We start from the raw sequence: 15,781 nt of genomic DNA, 5'->3' as shown, positions 1-15,781 counted from the left end.
TTCTGTGAGACAAATGACCTCCAGGTGAACTATGACAAAACCAAGATCTTGGTTTTTGGGAAAAACAACAAAAAGCAAGTCTGGAAGGTAAAGAGCAACTACATTGAGCAAGTAAAAAAAAATCAAATACCTAAGGCTTTGGTTTAGCAACAACTTGTCATGGTCCACTCATTTAAAATACACACTAGCCCGGGCCCAATCAAATACCAGTGCCATCAGGAGGTTCTACCACTCCAGGGGCAACCAATATATTCCCCCAGCCCTGCAAGTCTTCCAAGCAAAGGTGAGAGCACAAATACTCTATGGAGCCCCTATTTGGCTAATCCCAAATAACAGTGCCATTAGATCATTTCATTCAAAATTTCTGCATAAACTATTTGGCGTGCCAAACTGCGTTCCATATGCAGCTTTATGTTTAGAATTTGACCAATGCTCGATAGAGGCCACTATTTGGTTAACAAACATAAAATTTTGGTTACATATCCATTTCCACAGCTCCAGTAACTCATTGACCCAACTCACCTTCAGTGAACTCCAGCGCTCAAAATGGTGCACAACAGTCCTAGCAAAGATCAAGAAACTGGGCTATGATAGTGACTACTTCAATATGCTAACTTTCACTGAGACTTTTACCCTCATTAAAGAGAGGCTACTAGAAATGGACCACCAATAACTTCAGAGCTTGGCCATTAAATCTTGTTCACCAACAGACATGGCAATTCCATTCACACAGGGAAACCCAACCTATTATATTGCTCACTAACCGCATGTACAGGACAGCCTATTTGCTGGCTAGATTCAATATTATGCCATCCCTGCTTCATAGTGAGAGACTCAATGGCCTTCCAAGCAACAAGAGGCTCTGTCCATGCAGCTCAGGACAGCTAAACTCCATCCCACATATTCTTCTCCACTACCCACTCTACCAGGAACTAAGGTCAAGTTTGCTACTGCAAGCTATAGATTTTATGAAATACCAGACAGAGCCAGACAAAGTAATTGTGCTTTTAAATTCCCAAGATTTTAACTGTTGCTTCACAGTGACAAGGTTTCTGAATGAAGTCTGCAAATTGAATGTATGACAAACATGAAGTATTCTATTGTATAATACATTCTGCATTTTACACTGTCTTTTTATATATGCCAATAAAGGCTTATTGGATTGGTTTAAAGTCCTTGTTGCATGATGCTGTTTTAAGTTGGCAATCTAAGAAGATCGTTTATCACATAGGCCACATCAGCACCAAAACTTTATTTATTCATTGTGTCAGAAGTGAATTGAGAATACAGTTATAATGTATAGAAAAACATTATTGGCATTATACTAAATTTCCTTTGACCAGAAGCTGGCTACTTCAAGTGCCTCTGGTGTCCCTGTAAGAAGGTCCTCCATTGTGCATGTGACAGGGCTCAGACTGCATTGTAGTAACTGGTCTGTGATTTGGTCTTCTCCATGCTCACATGTCGTGGACTCCACTTTGTGGCCCCATTTCTTAAAATTAGCTCTGCATCTCATGTTACCAGAGCGCAGTCTATTCAGCACCTTCCAAGTTATTACGCCAACTTGCTAATGTGTATATGTATGTGTAAGAGAAATCCCTTGGACGAAATCCTTGCAAAAGTTGGTTTGCAAAAAGAACTCTGCAAAAAGGGAGCTCAGCTCTTTTGCAGAGGCAAGCCACGCCTCAAACAATGTATCGAGTTTGATGGCAGATGGCTGGTTTGACAGTTGGAGTTTGTCAGTTGGGAATCTGGACTTCAAGAGAGAGGACAGGAAAGTCAGGCTCTCTCTAGCTACGGTCAAGTAGCTGTTTTGAATATGCTATGCTGTATATATTGATGCTGATTGATTAGTTATTGATCTTATGCAACTACATGGACATTGTATGATTGCAGAACTGTTTTGTATTTCAACTCTACAAGCAAGAGTAAAGTTTCCTTTGTTCATTTCAATTCCTCTGCCTGGTCTGGGTTTCTTTGCACATGGTGTTAACTGGATGCTACTGATTCCGCTGCTATACCCTCACCTGGCAACACAAGTCACCCAATCTTTTGTGTGCCCAGGGGAGAGTTTTTCATCTGTTATCAGCCACTGATTGAGGTTCTGGGTTTTAACCTGCCACTTTTGGATTCTCGCTTGCTGAAGTGTCCCTGCAAGTATCTTTGTAGTTCTTGGGAAGTTATTTCTTGATTTAAGGCATTGGCTTGCTGGCTGATATCCAAACAGAGGATGGGCTGGAGATGTCAATGCCTTGGTCCTTTCATTACAGGCGGCTACTTCCTGGCGGATCTCAGGTGGTGCAATACTGGCTAAGCAGTATAATTTCTCCAGCGATGTAGGGCGTAGACATCCTGTGATAATGCAGGGGAATCTGTGGGGCAGTGGAGAAAACCATCGAGGAGCACCACACATTGCCCCCTTACCATCACGTGGCATTTCGCATTTGCCCCCCACTTCATCTCGCACTGTCCCCAGCTTCTTGAATGATAACAGGAGTAGACACCCATGTTGTCAGGGCAGCCTCTAAACAGGCCACCAGGATGGAGCCCCACTGGAAGTAGCCCTATGTTATGTGATGGGCTCCATCGGGCTGCATCCTGGCTGTATCTCAGCAGCATCCTAGGATGGGGAGAAAGCCCTGTGTGATGAGGCCATAATTGGTGCAACAACCATTGAGATAACTTTCTTTGTTATGGTGCCCTTCCATTGGAACTCACTGGCGAATGGTGCTTGCTCTCTACTTGCTCCCATGTGTTGCGTGTCATGTGAAGAACATTATTATTATTATTTAAAAACTAGATATTTAAAATCGTGCTTGAAACTGGTTTCATTTTGCTGCTTTGGTGTTGTGCTTGAGGAGATAGTGTGATTCTGCTGCTTTTAACATTTGATTTATAAATTTCTACACATATGAGATGGTCTATAAAAATCTTATGCAAGTTAAATTACTGCCACTGCAAGCAAGATATTTTTAAAGTTTCTAAAAATGTGACAACATCAGAAAAACGCACTGTCTGAAAATAATTTCTGCATTGGTTTAATTAACTTTTTAGGGATGGATGGGGTAACTAATTAATTGTTAAAAGCATTAGCAAGCCTGCCAATTAAAATCAAATACTTATAAGCTGCAGTGTCTCCACAATAAATGAACCCCTCCATTCATCCTAATTACCTGCCTCTAGGAGTTGGTGCTCAGCACATAGAAGTGTTGTGAAAAATACATTGTCAACTGCAGGCTAAATTAATTGAGAAACCCCTAGTAGTCAGTATGCTTGCAAGCGATAATGCTGAAATTTAACACCAATTCTCTGTGAAACAGGATCTCGTTTTTTCAAGGACAGCATTTTAGTCCTGGAGAAATCCTTGCCTTTTGTTTCTCTAACAGACCAACTTGCAATTTTCTGAAATTGACTTTGATGGGAAAGGGACATGGACCATATTTGATAATAGAGTCTCAGAGAACTTGGGTGATTTATATATTGGAGTAGGGGTGTCCTATAATCCCATAAACAACCAAGTGAGGTCATTGATCACACTGACTGCAGGATCCTGGGAATAGGCCAAAACAATGATCTCCAGAATTATTAGTGAAAATAATTCCCATTAGTAACCCATTGTTAGGTATGCACTGATGTCTTTACCTCCCCCTCCTCCCTTCCCACAACTGTAGGAACAGATTAAATCAAGCAAAGAAATAAACATTAAATAATATATTATGCAAGGTAAAAAAAAACATGTATTTATTTTACCTGTGTTGCTCACAGATCTTTGTATATCTTTTTCATATGGCAAAATGTTTAGAATATCTCATGTCTGAACATTGTTTCAAAACAGACTACAGGTACATGGGGATTGGTTGATTTTGTGATCCTAGTTTCTTTAAACCTTTTTCACTTTGCATTTCAGGCTTATCAATGAATCACTGAGGGATCAATTGCTTGTCACAATCCAGAAGACTTTCACCTACACCAGGACTCAGGCACAGCATCTCTTCATAATCCTCATGGAGTGCATGAAGAAGAAGGAACTGGTATGCAAAAATATTCACTAGACATGAAACTAATGGGCCAATGCTGTATTGCTCTGGTGCATAAGTAGTATTGTGACCTCAGTTTGCCTCACATATTCTCTCCTCTTCCTCCTTTCCAGATGTTGTTCCTTGAGTCTGCCTCACACAATCCATGCCTCAAACTTACTTAGATTGACGCAAATTAATAATTGGAAATATAGGTCTGAAATGAGCTTGCAGACCAGTTTTAGCCAATGCCAGTAAGGCTTGCCCTAATTTAGTATTAGTGCCAATATAGTGATAACACTAAGTATGGGGAAAGTTTATTAAATCGGAAAACTTTGTTTTTGTGGGGCATCCTGCAGTACATTTCATTATATTTTTTCAATGAGTATCGCATCATGTCTCAACCAATTCAACATAGTTTGTGGAAGCTATAAAAACAAAGTTTCTCGAGTATAACAGCTACTTTCAAAGTAAGTACCGTATAATTAGAATAACACTTTCAAACCAGGAACAGATTTTGTTACATAGTGTAATCTATGACTAGAACAAACCATAGAAGCGACAGGAAATCCATCCACAAGTGGAGAAAATGACTATTAAAAATGTTATGTCTATGCTGGACTCACAATCCAGAGAGGCATTTTCCAAAGAGTTTAATAATTTCTATATGTCTAAGCAGCTCTGAAAATTTCTGCCCCTCTGCTCACTTTCCAGAGCAACGATATGTTTATATGTAGCAATAGATTTTTTAAATTCCAATTGTTTACTCCTTCATTATGAAATGTTCACATTGCTGAAATCAACTCAGGGCTAGAACATTGTCTGTTCTTCCTGATGAGACACAATACATAATTAAAGCAATTTGATACCTCCCAAGATTTCATAGAATGGCACCACTTTCATCAAAGACAAAAATTAGCAGGGAATGTGGTGGTTTCAGTTTGGGACAACAAGTCTGGAGACCAGGGTTCAAACCCTTGATCAGCCATTGAAATCTGGCCTTGATGCTTCTAGTTAGAGCAAAACTTCAAGCTCAGCTTAGCTTGGCTTACTTTGTCTTAAACTTTCGTACTCTTTTTTTCAGCTCCTTTTACTGAAAGACTTTCTCTTTCTGAATTAAACTAACAATGCAATCATGTTGCTGTTGTGTGCCTTCAAGTCATTTTCAACTTAAGATGATCCTAATCTTTTGTGAGTCTTAGAATGTGTATTCATTCACACCTAAGGTCACGCTGTAGGTTTCCATGGTTGAACAAGGAATTAAACCCTAGTCTCCTGAATCATAGTGCAATGTTCAGATTACTACACCAATAGCACATCATAAAAATATCCATCATATTATATATCTCTTATTTGAATTTCCAAGTGCAGTTTAAATTAACAAGAAAAGAGCATTAAAATGGAAGCTCTTGAAAATCCTATTTATCAGTCATGCTGTTGTGACATGTCCATTTCTATCAGTGTCTGTCTACTTAGGGATTGATAATGAGAGACAGGCCAAGTGACAGTGGAGGTGACAGGTAAGATAAACCTGAAAGTGTTTCAGGAAATTCTTCTGATCGGTCAAAAAGATATTGAGGGGTGACCTGACAGGGAGTGTGACATTTTTTATTACAGGGAACAACATGGCAGAAGGCATGGAAATGGTATTTGTGACCATAAAAGGTGGCATTTTTATAGCCAGCATTGTGTGATAATTTAACCCAGAGACTCCTGTAGTCCAACCCAGGGTGAAAGTTTAATTTGCATGTTTTGTTTGTTTGTTAAATAAGCAAGTAAGATTTATTTAACAGCAACAGGTGTACAATAATGTTCTGTACAACACAAAGAAGATAAACGAAGATGTACCAGAGAATATACAGCCACTGCCACAATAAATGTGGCTAGCACTTTAAACAATACTTTCATACAGGCATCATAATTAATTCAACCAATTTGTTCTTATAGTGAACAAAAGTTGAAAGGTAAAAGCAAAAGTCTAAAGTAAATGCCTTTTAAGAATATTTCAGCATTGATAAGTTTTTAGGCTGTTGCAGCATTTCTTTTATGGGATGACAGTCAGTAAGAGAAAGCTACCATAATTAACTTGGGGAGCTGCAGTATATGAAAGGTTGCTGATTATATAACGTACTCATGATGAAAGCTGAAATGGTAAGAAAGGCAGCAGGATACAATTTGAGTCACCAAAGCCACCATTAGTTAGTAAGTCCCAATAACCTTCTGCAATATTAGAGTCAATTTAAGATGATTAGATGCTTAATTTCTTTTTATCCAGTCCTTTGAAAAGGTCCGTTACAAAATTAATTGGTATGGGCTCATAAAATGATACATAAGTGCCAATACCGGGGGGAGGGGGGGAGCTGCCATTTCTAACAGCCATCAGCTTTCAATGATTCCTTCAAACCAACCACTGACTATAAGAAATATATTAGGTAAACGTAAAGGTTTTCCCCTGACGTTAAGTCTAGTCGTGTCCAACTCTGGGGGTTGGTGCTCATTTCTAAGCCGAAGAGCCAGCATTGTCCGTAGACACCTCCAAGGTCATGTGGGCGGCATGACTGCATGGAGTGTTGTTACCTTCTCGCCAGAGTGGTACCTATTTACTCACATTTGCATGTTTTCGAACTGCTAGATTGGCAGAAGCTGGAGCTGACAGCAGGAGCTCACTCTGCTCCCCAGATTCAAACCGCTGATCTTTTGGTCAGCAAATTCAGGAGCTCAGCAGTTTAACCCACTGCACCACCACAATACCGCAATACTATTAAGCAATTGTTGTAAGTGAGATTAAAAACCCTGAACTTCAAATCATCGCAAATTACTTGCTTGACATTTGCTTGACGTAACAGGTTTCTTGCCTGGTTGCACTTGGTTAGCTCCTTATCCTAGGACATCATGACCCTCCCATTGCTGCATTACATTTCCATCTTTATTAGATCTCCTCTTTTCATTGGCAAGAAGAACTTTTCAATGGCTCCAATATTGCTGCTATTCAACTCTAGTTTCTGATGTGACCATTTTATTCCACTACCATACAGCTATTCCAGGAATCATGTGGTATGAATGGGACTGGTTCTCTTCTCTGTCTCTAAGCAGGGTGAAGTCATGTTGCTTTACTCTGTTCCCTGGGAATTATTGTATCTTTTAAAAATTGTTTTGCTGTAAAGTCAAAATTTTACTGCCTGAGGGAAGGGGATCAGCAGTATGCTGCAATTAGGCAAATCTGATAGTACAATTCTTTTCCAAAACCGTACAATTTTGCAATTGTGGCATAAAAAAAGAAAAATTCAATGGTGAGCAAGCACTACATAAGGCAAACATGGATAACATGGCAGGGTGCAGTGAAATAGTGTAGGAGACTGATAGGAGGAATGTGTCTCATCGAAGCACTACCATAGCACTATTGGAGAAAAGGTGTGATATATTCTCATTGGCTTAAATACCATCATTGCTGCAGGACAATGAGCTAGTGTGATAAAGCTGTTAAGTAAACATGCCTAACCACTCTCAAAATAAACATGACCAGACCTTAAGTAGTGGTTATGTGTTCTTTTTACTATAGTGCCATTATTCTCAGTGGCTTTAGGAAAACTATTCTGCTATGTTAGTTATGGTCATATTAGGACAGGAATTTAGATGGCAGATGGGTGCAAACTACTGCTCCATGAAAGATGACTATTGAATCCCAGGAGCACATGTTCCATATTAAAGAAGCAAGGAAAAAAATGTTTAATTAGTTGTAGCTAAAAGGATACAAGAAAATCCCATCTCTGTTTGGCATGCGTGATAGAAGCAAAGCAACCCCCCCCCACCCGCTAGCTTTTTATTTACTCTCTTTGCCGAGAATATAGAGTTGTTAGTGGTGTGTTTGCATTAGAAGATTTTGATGGAAGAGATTTGTGTGGTCTTGTTACAAAACCCCACTCCAAAATGAAAACGTGCTCACAGGTTCCAGTAGTTGTTCCAGGGATGTGCTATACTGATCAAGAACACATGAGAAAAGGGACAAGAGACTTTTGTTTTATTTGCATTGATTTTTCTCATTTGACCCCAAGGTGTCTAAAACTCAAGGGCAAATGAAACATGAGTTAAACGTTTCACTTGGAAGCCTCTGCTAAATGCAGGGGGAATAGGTTGTTGTAATTAACAGCAGCACAATTCCATTGGGATGTCAACATGTAAGTAGGAAGGTTTAACCCTTCCTGCTCCAACCATAATCCACATGGAAATCACCACTCCAGAGAGAAGGACATAAGTGAGACACTGAGGGCTAATAACAGGAGGGAGTGACAAATTGTAATTTAATTGGGGTGGGCCACTGCTTCATGACAGAGTATATGTCTTTTGTGCAGACAGTTTGAGTTGCAGTCCCTGGTACCTCTAGGTTGTTTGGGGGGGGGGGTTAGATTGTTTTTATTAGGGTCAAACAAGTAGGGAGTTTAGAAGATAATATAGGCAACTTATACAGTGTATATATTTTTACAATTTACCAAAAAAGAGAGAAAAGATTTCATAAGTAATCATCCTCATCCCCTACTTGTATCCATCCCTTTTCCATGGTTTTCCCCCTCCCTTCTCCCTCTCCTGATCGCCCTCCTCCCTACAGGAACAGTCATGCATTATCTCTAGCTCATAGAATATCAGGTTGATAAGTAAGAAAAATGCTTCATGGAGTTCCCCTGCCAGCAAAGAGTAGATTATCCTCATCAATGGCTCACATCAAAGTCATTGAGATATCAGATCAATAGGAATTAGCTCCTAAAACTCCCAGAAATCCCAACCAGTTTACCAGCTGTTAGGATTTCTGGGAGTTGAAGGCCAAAACATCTGGAGATCCAGAGATTGAGAACCACTGCCCTAGGGGATGTGGGGAGAAATCTGAGAGCCAGTGTGGTGTAAAAGATTGAGCACTGGACTGTGACTGTGGAGACTAAGTTTCAGATCCCTGCTCAACCATGAGCAAGATACACTGTCTGAATATCAGAGAAGGGCAACTGCAATCTTCTTCTGAACAAATCTCATCAAGAAAACCCTGTGATAGGGTCACCATAAGATGGAAATGATTTGAGGGCACATAACAACAAAATTAAGCTTTGGATACCCAAGGTGTACAGAAATCCACACTTTGTTCTCCTAATATTTATTTACTTAATACTTCACCTTTCTCTGGGAATAAAGTGATTAATATTATGTGCATTCATATTTTCATGCCTGGCTATAAACGCAAATCACAAAGTGAGAAGTCTAAGGACCAAAAACAGTGGAAGCTAAAAAGAACAGAGGGCGGTAGGGGGAGAGAAACCAATCAATTCTTTTTTTCTCAAAACAGATAAGTCCTTTCTTGTCAGTCTTTCAAAACAGACAAGGGTACAGGAGAAAAAGAGATGGGCTCCCTGTTAGAAATGTGTCTCAAGGCTATAGAAATGGTACTTCTGTCTTTGAGGATCCTGACATATTGAAAACCCACATCAGAGATTGTTGGCTGCTTCCTTCTCTGCTCAGATTTTCTAATGAAATAAAATATTATAAGCAGGCTGTAGATTCAAGTTATTTCTCTATTCACTCCCACCCCTTCCCATGTCCTTCTGTCATCCTCTACGGCTATCTGCAAATCATATCTTGTTCAGATGTTTCCATTGGATCAATACACCAGATTTTATCATAGTCCAAGAAACCTTTTTGAAGATGGTGAATAACCTTAATTTCTATGGAGAGAAGGTTCTTGTCAAGTGAAATGTCACATACATTCAATAATAGTCCCTTGTTTTTTAGGGGGGGGGGAGAGAGAGAAAGAGAGAGAGAGGCTGCATCTACACCAGTAGTGTGTGAAGTAGTCTTTTCCGAAGCTACCCTAGATACAGTGTGGAGGGCCCACACATACTGACATGGATGCTTCCCAAAGCCCTTTTGGAATCCACACAGCTGGCTGAGCTAACAGTGCATTGGCATTGGTCATCACCCCCAGGAGCAGAGACTTATGGTGAGGTCACAACAGGGCACCCACCAGAAATGACATTGCCAGCAAGGTTCTTTTGGGGAGCTCTTCTGATTGGCAAAACAGCCACAAGTCTTTTTGACTTGTGTACACTGAATCGCCCCAAATCCAACCCTTCAAAATGCAGGGGATCACTCTGGAGTTTCCTGGAAGCTCTGGAGTAACCTGTGGTTTTTCTTGTCCAAATTAACATCTAGAAGTAGCACTTCTGCTGCAGAATCAAACATATATATCATGGACTGCCTCCTGTGGATTAAAGATAAATACATATTTTTGGTCCATGTATACAAGGTGAATGAAAGAGACCCGTGGAGAGAAAGAGACTACATATCTATTGCTATAAGAACCTGATTAGTTTGTTTCTCCTTTCGACATACTGGTTTCCAACTATTTGAACATTTATTTAGATGTCAACATTCAAAGAAACCAGGATTTGAAAAGTGACTGGATTTTGTCAATTGAAGATAAGCCCTCCAAGAAATTCTGTGCTTCGTTTTTATAATAGGAACGTAAGAGGATTATTGTGCTTGTGAAGTGGCTATGATAAGATAATGAAGACAGAAAAGAAAGAACTGCTATTTTAAGCAAGTGATGTTTCTGATTAAGAGTAACTGATATATAAGCCCATACAGATCAATTGTTATCATATTTTGGCAGCTTATCCAAAGGCTTCAATTTTAAGAAGAACGGTAAATGATCAGGAATAACTAAAATATTGCCAGGTGTAGAGATAGTTCAAAACTGCCTTAGGTTGACTGCATTTAGATGTTATGCGAAACTGCTAGGAGTGTTGAAATGAATATGAAACTTTTGTCTTTCAATCTTGCCCTCCTTTTGTGCTTCTCAAATATGTTTATCAAAAGAAGACTGGAAGATTTCAGATCTATTTTCTTCCACATATTTTTTTTCCAATTATTTTGTCTCCACTCAGACAGATTGTTCTAAGCAGTAGATGCTACAAAGGAACACGCCAGCTTCAAACCAACGTTAATGAACTTAACCTGTTTCTGTAAACCATACTACATCGAAATTGAAAACTGTGGTTAGGAGGTAGACAAAACTCCCAGCCACACATATTCTATTCTGATTTTCTTGTTCTCAAACCATTCTGGATGCTTCTCTCAATTTTTTTTTAATATACCTTCATGTCAACTCTTAGCTTTTAGAGACTTTATCACTAGGGTTTTTTGGCAGGATTTCTTCAGAGGAGGTTTACCATAGCTTCCCACATAAACTAGGAGAGGTGGACTTGCTCAAGGTCACCTTATTAATCTCCATGTCTGATTATGGGTTTGGACCCTAGTCTCCCACAGCCCTAGTAAACACAAACTCAAACAACTATTCCATTACAGCTCAGTACAAAAGCTTACGCAAGTGAAGAAAAGCCCAGAAAGGGAGAAGTACACTTATGTTTTCATAAAGGAGCAGCTTCTCACATCTTGTTCCTTCCCATCCCCCCACCCCCACCCTGTTTTTTTGACCAAAACTAGAATAGGACTTCTAGACTTTCTTGTTTGAGTTTTGGGGATTTGAATCCCAATTGGATTCATAGGAGGAAACATTACTTGTGGCTGTTGAAGTTTTCCCATCCTTTACATAAAGTGTCACGACTGTTAAGTAAAAAAATCAGAATGTACTTGTAAATCCATAAATCTGGACCTCATATTTCATTATGTGCAAACCAATCCACTAGTCTGTTCCATGTAGCAGAATCTACTCTTCTTTGCACTTTAGGAATGTGGACATTTTCAAGTCCTTTTACATACATTTCTTCCAAATGAAGAGGTCAAAGATTGAACCCCTTAATTTTTCTGTGCAAAGTATATGCTGTAATAAGGAGATTAGGAACCTGTTCAAGCTGTCTTTTTCTGTCTACATGTACTGGACCTTCTGCCTTCATTTCCACACCAAACTATTTCTAGCTCCTCCAGAATTCCAAAGAAAGGCAGACTTCCATGACCACTGTTTTGTGACTGCTCCCAGTCACCTGCGTATATTTTGGGTAAAACCATTGTTGTTTCAGAGACGTGAGATTCTCTCTGCGCCCCATAGCATACAGTGGGGGGGAAAGTATTTAGTCGAATACCAATTGTACAAGTTCTCCCACTTAAAAAATGAGAGAGGCTTGTAATTGACATCATAGGTAAACCTCAGCTATGAAAAATCAGACAATGTGATTTTCTGGATGTGTTTTCGCATGTTGTCTCTCATAATCGAGGTCTACCTATGATGTCAATTACAGGCCTCTCTCATTTTTTTAAGTGTGAAAACTTGTACAATTGGTATCTGATGAAATAATATTTTCCCCACTGTGTTTTAATGTCTTGAAGCCTTTTGAAGAGGTTATGTGCTTTAACCATTGGGGAACTGATGAGATACTGGAAACTGGGAAAATCAATCAGGTTCAACAGAGGTGCACTGGAATCCCACTGGGACCATATAGTTTGTACCCATGATCTAAATCAGTGATTGCCAGATTTTGCTGCTCCAGATGTTTTAGATCTCCCAGAAATCTTGGCCATTGGCCATGCTGGCATGGGGTTCCTGGGAACTGAAGTCCAAACACTTGGAGGACCAAAGCTTGGGAATCATTGCTCTAAAGTAGTGGTTCTCAAATTGTGCTCTGCAGAGCCCTTTGGGCTTCACGAAGCATACTGAGGGACTCCACACTTCCCTCCTCCCCCCTCTCCTTCAAAGCTTTTCCCCTTATTTCCTGCTCCTCCTCCCTTGCCACCAAAAACTTTCCCCCTCTCACCCACAAAAGCCTTTTCCCTTGCCCCCTGCTGCCAAAAGCCTCCCTTCATAGTGGCCAAAAGCCCTTTTCTCACTTCCCTTGCTGCCAAAAGCCTTTTTCCCACCTCTCTTGCTTCCAAAAGCCTTCCCCATCTCCAAAAAGGCTTTTCTCCTTGCCTCCCTCACCGTGAAAAGCTTTTCCCCCACCCCCTTGCTACCAAAAGTCCTTTTCTTTGATTCCCCTGCTGCCAAAAGTATTTTACCTTCCTCCCTCACCCCCAAAAGCCTCCCTCCTTCCCTCACCCCAAAAAACCTTTTTCCTTCAGCCCCTTGGCAGAAGTGAGTTGGACTGGATGGCCCCTGGGCTTGTTCCTATTACTACCACTACTACTGCAAACAGATGGCCATCTGTTGGGGGTGCTTTGATTGTGCTTTTCTGGATGGCCCCTGGGGTCTTCCATTGAAATACAGTTAAGTTTATGTTGGTCTATGCCTGATGCCCTTATATATAATATAACTAGCTGTGCCCGGCCACGCGTTGCTGTGGCGAAGTATGGTGGTATGCGAAATAAAGTATTGAGGAATTGGTGGTAGTTAAGGTAAAGGGTAAACGTTTTCCCCTGACATCAAGTCCAGTCATGTCTGACTCTGGGGGTTGGTGCTCATCTCCATTTCTAAGCCGAAGAGCCGGCGTTGTCCGTAGACTCCTCCAAGGTCATGTGGGATGACTGCATGGAGCGGCGTTACCTTCCCGCCGGAGCAGTACCTATTGATGCACTCACATTTTTGAGTTTTTGAACTTCTGGGTTGGCAGAAGCTGGGGCTAACAGTGGGGGCTCTCTCCGCTCCCCCAATTCAAACCTGCGGCCTTTTGGTCCAGAAGTTCAGCAGCTCAGCGCTTTAACACGCTGCGCCATCAGGGGATATTATTTCCTAAAGGTTGTGAATATACAATATTTCTGATTGGGTTTTTTTCTGTTGGAGGCAAGTATGAATGCTGCAATTAGGAAAAATGATTAGGATGTAATGGCCTTGCAGCTTTAAAGCCTGGCTGTTTCCTCCCTGAGTGAATTTTTTGTTGGGAGGTGTTAGCTGGCCCTGATTCTTTCCTGTTTGGAATTCCCTTGTTTTCAGAGTGGTGTTGTTTGCAATATTTTATGTGCTTCTACTGTCTGTGGCCCTGAGAAAACAGAGGATTTGCCAGACTTTGATGATGGGAATACTTTGTTGGGAGGTGTTAGCTGGCCCTGATTGTTTCCTGTGTGGAATTCCCCTGTTTATTTACTGTCCTGGTTTTAGAGATTTTATTGTTCTGCATTATTCTATCCCAGTAATTATTTCATATTAAAGTAGAATCTCACTTATCCAACATTCACTTATACAATGTTCTGGATTATCCAACGCAGTCTGCCTTTTCATAATCAATGTTTTTGTAGTCAGTGTTTTAAATTCATTGTGATATTTTAGTGGTAAATTTGTAAATACAGTACAGTAGAGTCTCACTTATCCAAAATAAACGGGCCGGCAGAATGTTGAATAAGCGAATATGTTGGATAATAAGGAGGCATTAAGGAAAAGCCTATTAAACATCAAATTAGGTTATGATTTTACAAATGAAGCACCAAAATATCATGTTAGACAACAAATTTGGCAGAAAAAGTAGTTCAATACACAGTAATGCTATGTAGTAATCGCTGTATTTATGAATTTAGCAGTCTGCCTTTTCATAATCAATGTTTTTGTAGTCAGTGTTTTAAATTCATTGTGATATTTTAGTGGTAAATTTGTAAATACAGTATAGTAGAGTCTCACTTATCCAAAATAAACGGGCCGGCAGAATGCTGAATAAGCAAATATGTTGGATAATAAGGAGGCATTAAGGAAAAGCCTATTAAACATCAAATTAGGTTATGATTTTACAAATGAAGCACCAAAATATCATGTTAGACAACAAATTTGGCAGAAAAAGTAGTTCAATACACAGTAATGCTATGTAGTAATCGCTGTATTTATGAATTTAGCACCAAAATATCACGATATATTGATGTCACGACCCAGGCTACAGAGCACCAATAACCATACGCAGAGGCCAGATTCTATCTAATATCTTTATTAAGGAAATATATAAAGTTAGTAAAAGCAAATGTAAAAGTTAGTCCAGAAGCAGACCTTTCAGGAAAGGTCAAAATTAGTCCAAAGAAACAATGTCCAATATGAAATATTAAGGCCCAAAGTTGTAATCCAATAACCGAAACACTCACTTTGCCAGGCAAAGTGAGGGGAGATGACAAGGTCCTTTAGTCCATGAACTTGAGCAAGGCTAGGAAATAACTTGATACTTGAAACAAGGCTTGAAACGTGGAACAAGGTAACGAGGAACAAGAACAAGGTCCGTGGAATAACTTGGTAAAATCCGTGAAACAAGGCAAGGGTTAGTCCTGGGAAACAAGGCAAGATCCGTAGGTAAACAAAGGCTGGGAAACAGGAACGAAGGCTGGAAACAAGGCAAGGCTTGAGCAGGAACGAGGCTTGAATCGGAGCGCGCTGTCCAGACACAACTCGCTCCGGAGGCTGACGAATTGACTCCGCGAAGTTACTACGCGGGTAAAACACCTATATAGAGTCTAACTTTCCCGCCGAAGCAGTTCTCTGGGAACCAGAAACGAAAGCTAAACTCTGAGACCAGATGTCTGACTCCTTAAAGATTCTCACGAAAAGCAGACTTAATTGGGTACATTCTTAGCTGCTATCCTCGCACTCCTGCGCGAAGCTGCTTCCAAACCCCTCTGTTGTTTACAAAACTCATGGCGAGAGAACACGGGAGATGTAGGCTCAGGGTTTGTTTGACATACTTCTGGGACACAACTTTCTTGCAGGTGCAAGGTTACCAGATCTGCCTGGGAAAGATCTGGCTGAGAAGATTCCAGTTCTGACTGGGAAGGTAAAAAACCCAAGTTTTCTTCTTCATCAGGCATTACAATGTCATGAGCAGGACTACAAGGCCCATGAGTCATCACACTATCCCCCTCCTCAAGGCCCC

At 40.3% G+C, this 15,781-nt stretch overlaps 1 protein-coding gene across 3 annotated transcripts in view; it reads left to right on the top strand.

Moving 5' to 3' along the window:
• trpm3 (transient receptor potential cation channel subfamily M member 3) overlaps positions 1–15,781 on the top strand; it is a 450,655-nt gene that overhangs the window by 336,514 nt on the left and 98,360 nt on the right. For all 3 annotated transcript variants that reach the window (XM_062971987.1, XM_062971988.1, XM_062971989.1), the window contains exon 8: positions 3,908–4,031. In XM_062971987.1, the coding sequence (XP_062828057.1) occupies positions 3,908–4,031 (124 nt within the window). The remainder of the gene's footprint in view (positions 1–3,907; positions 4,032–15,781) is intronic.

This window comes from Anolis carolinensis, chromosome 2 (genome assembly GCF_035594765.1).
Source record: "Anolis carolinensis isolate JA03-04 chromosome 2, rAnoCar3.1.pri, whole genome shotgun sequence".
NCBI lineage: Eukaryota > Metazoa > Chordata > Lepidosauria > Squamata > Dactyloidae > Anolis > Anolis carolinensis.
This window is presented reverse-complemented; position numbering and strand designations above follow the sequence as displayed.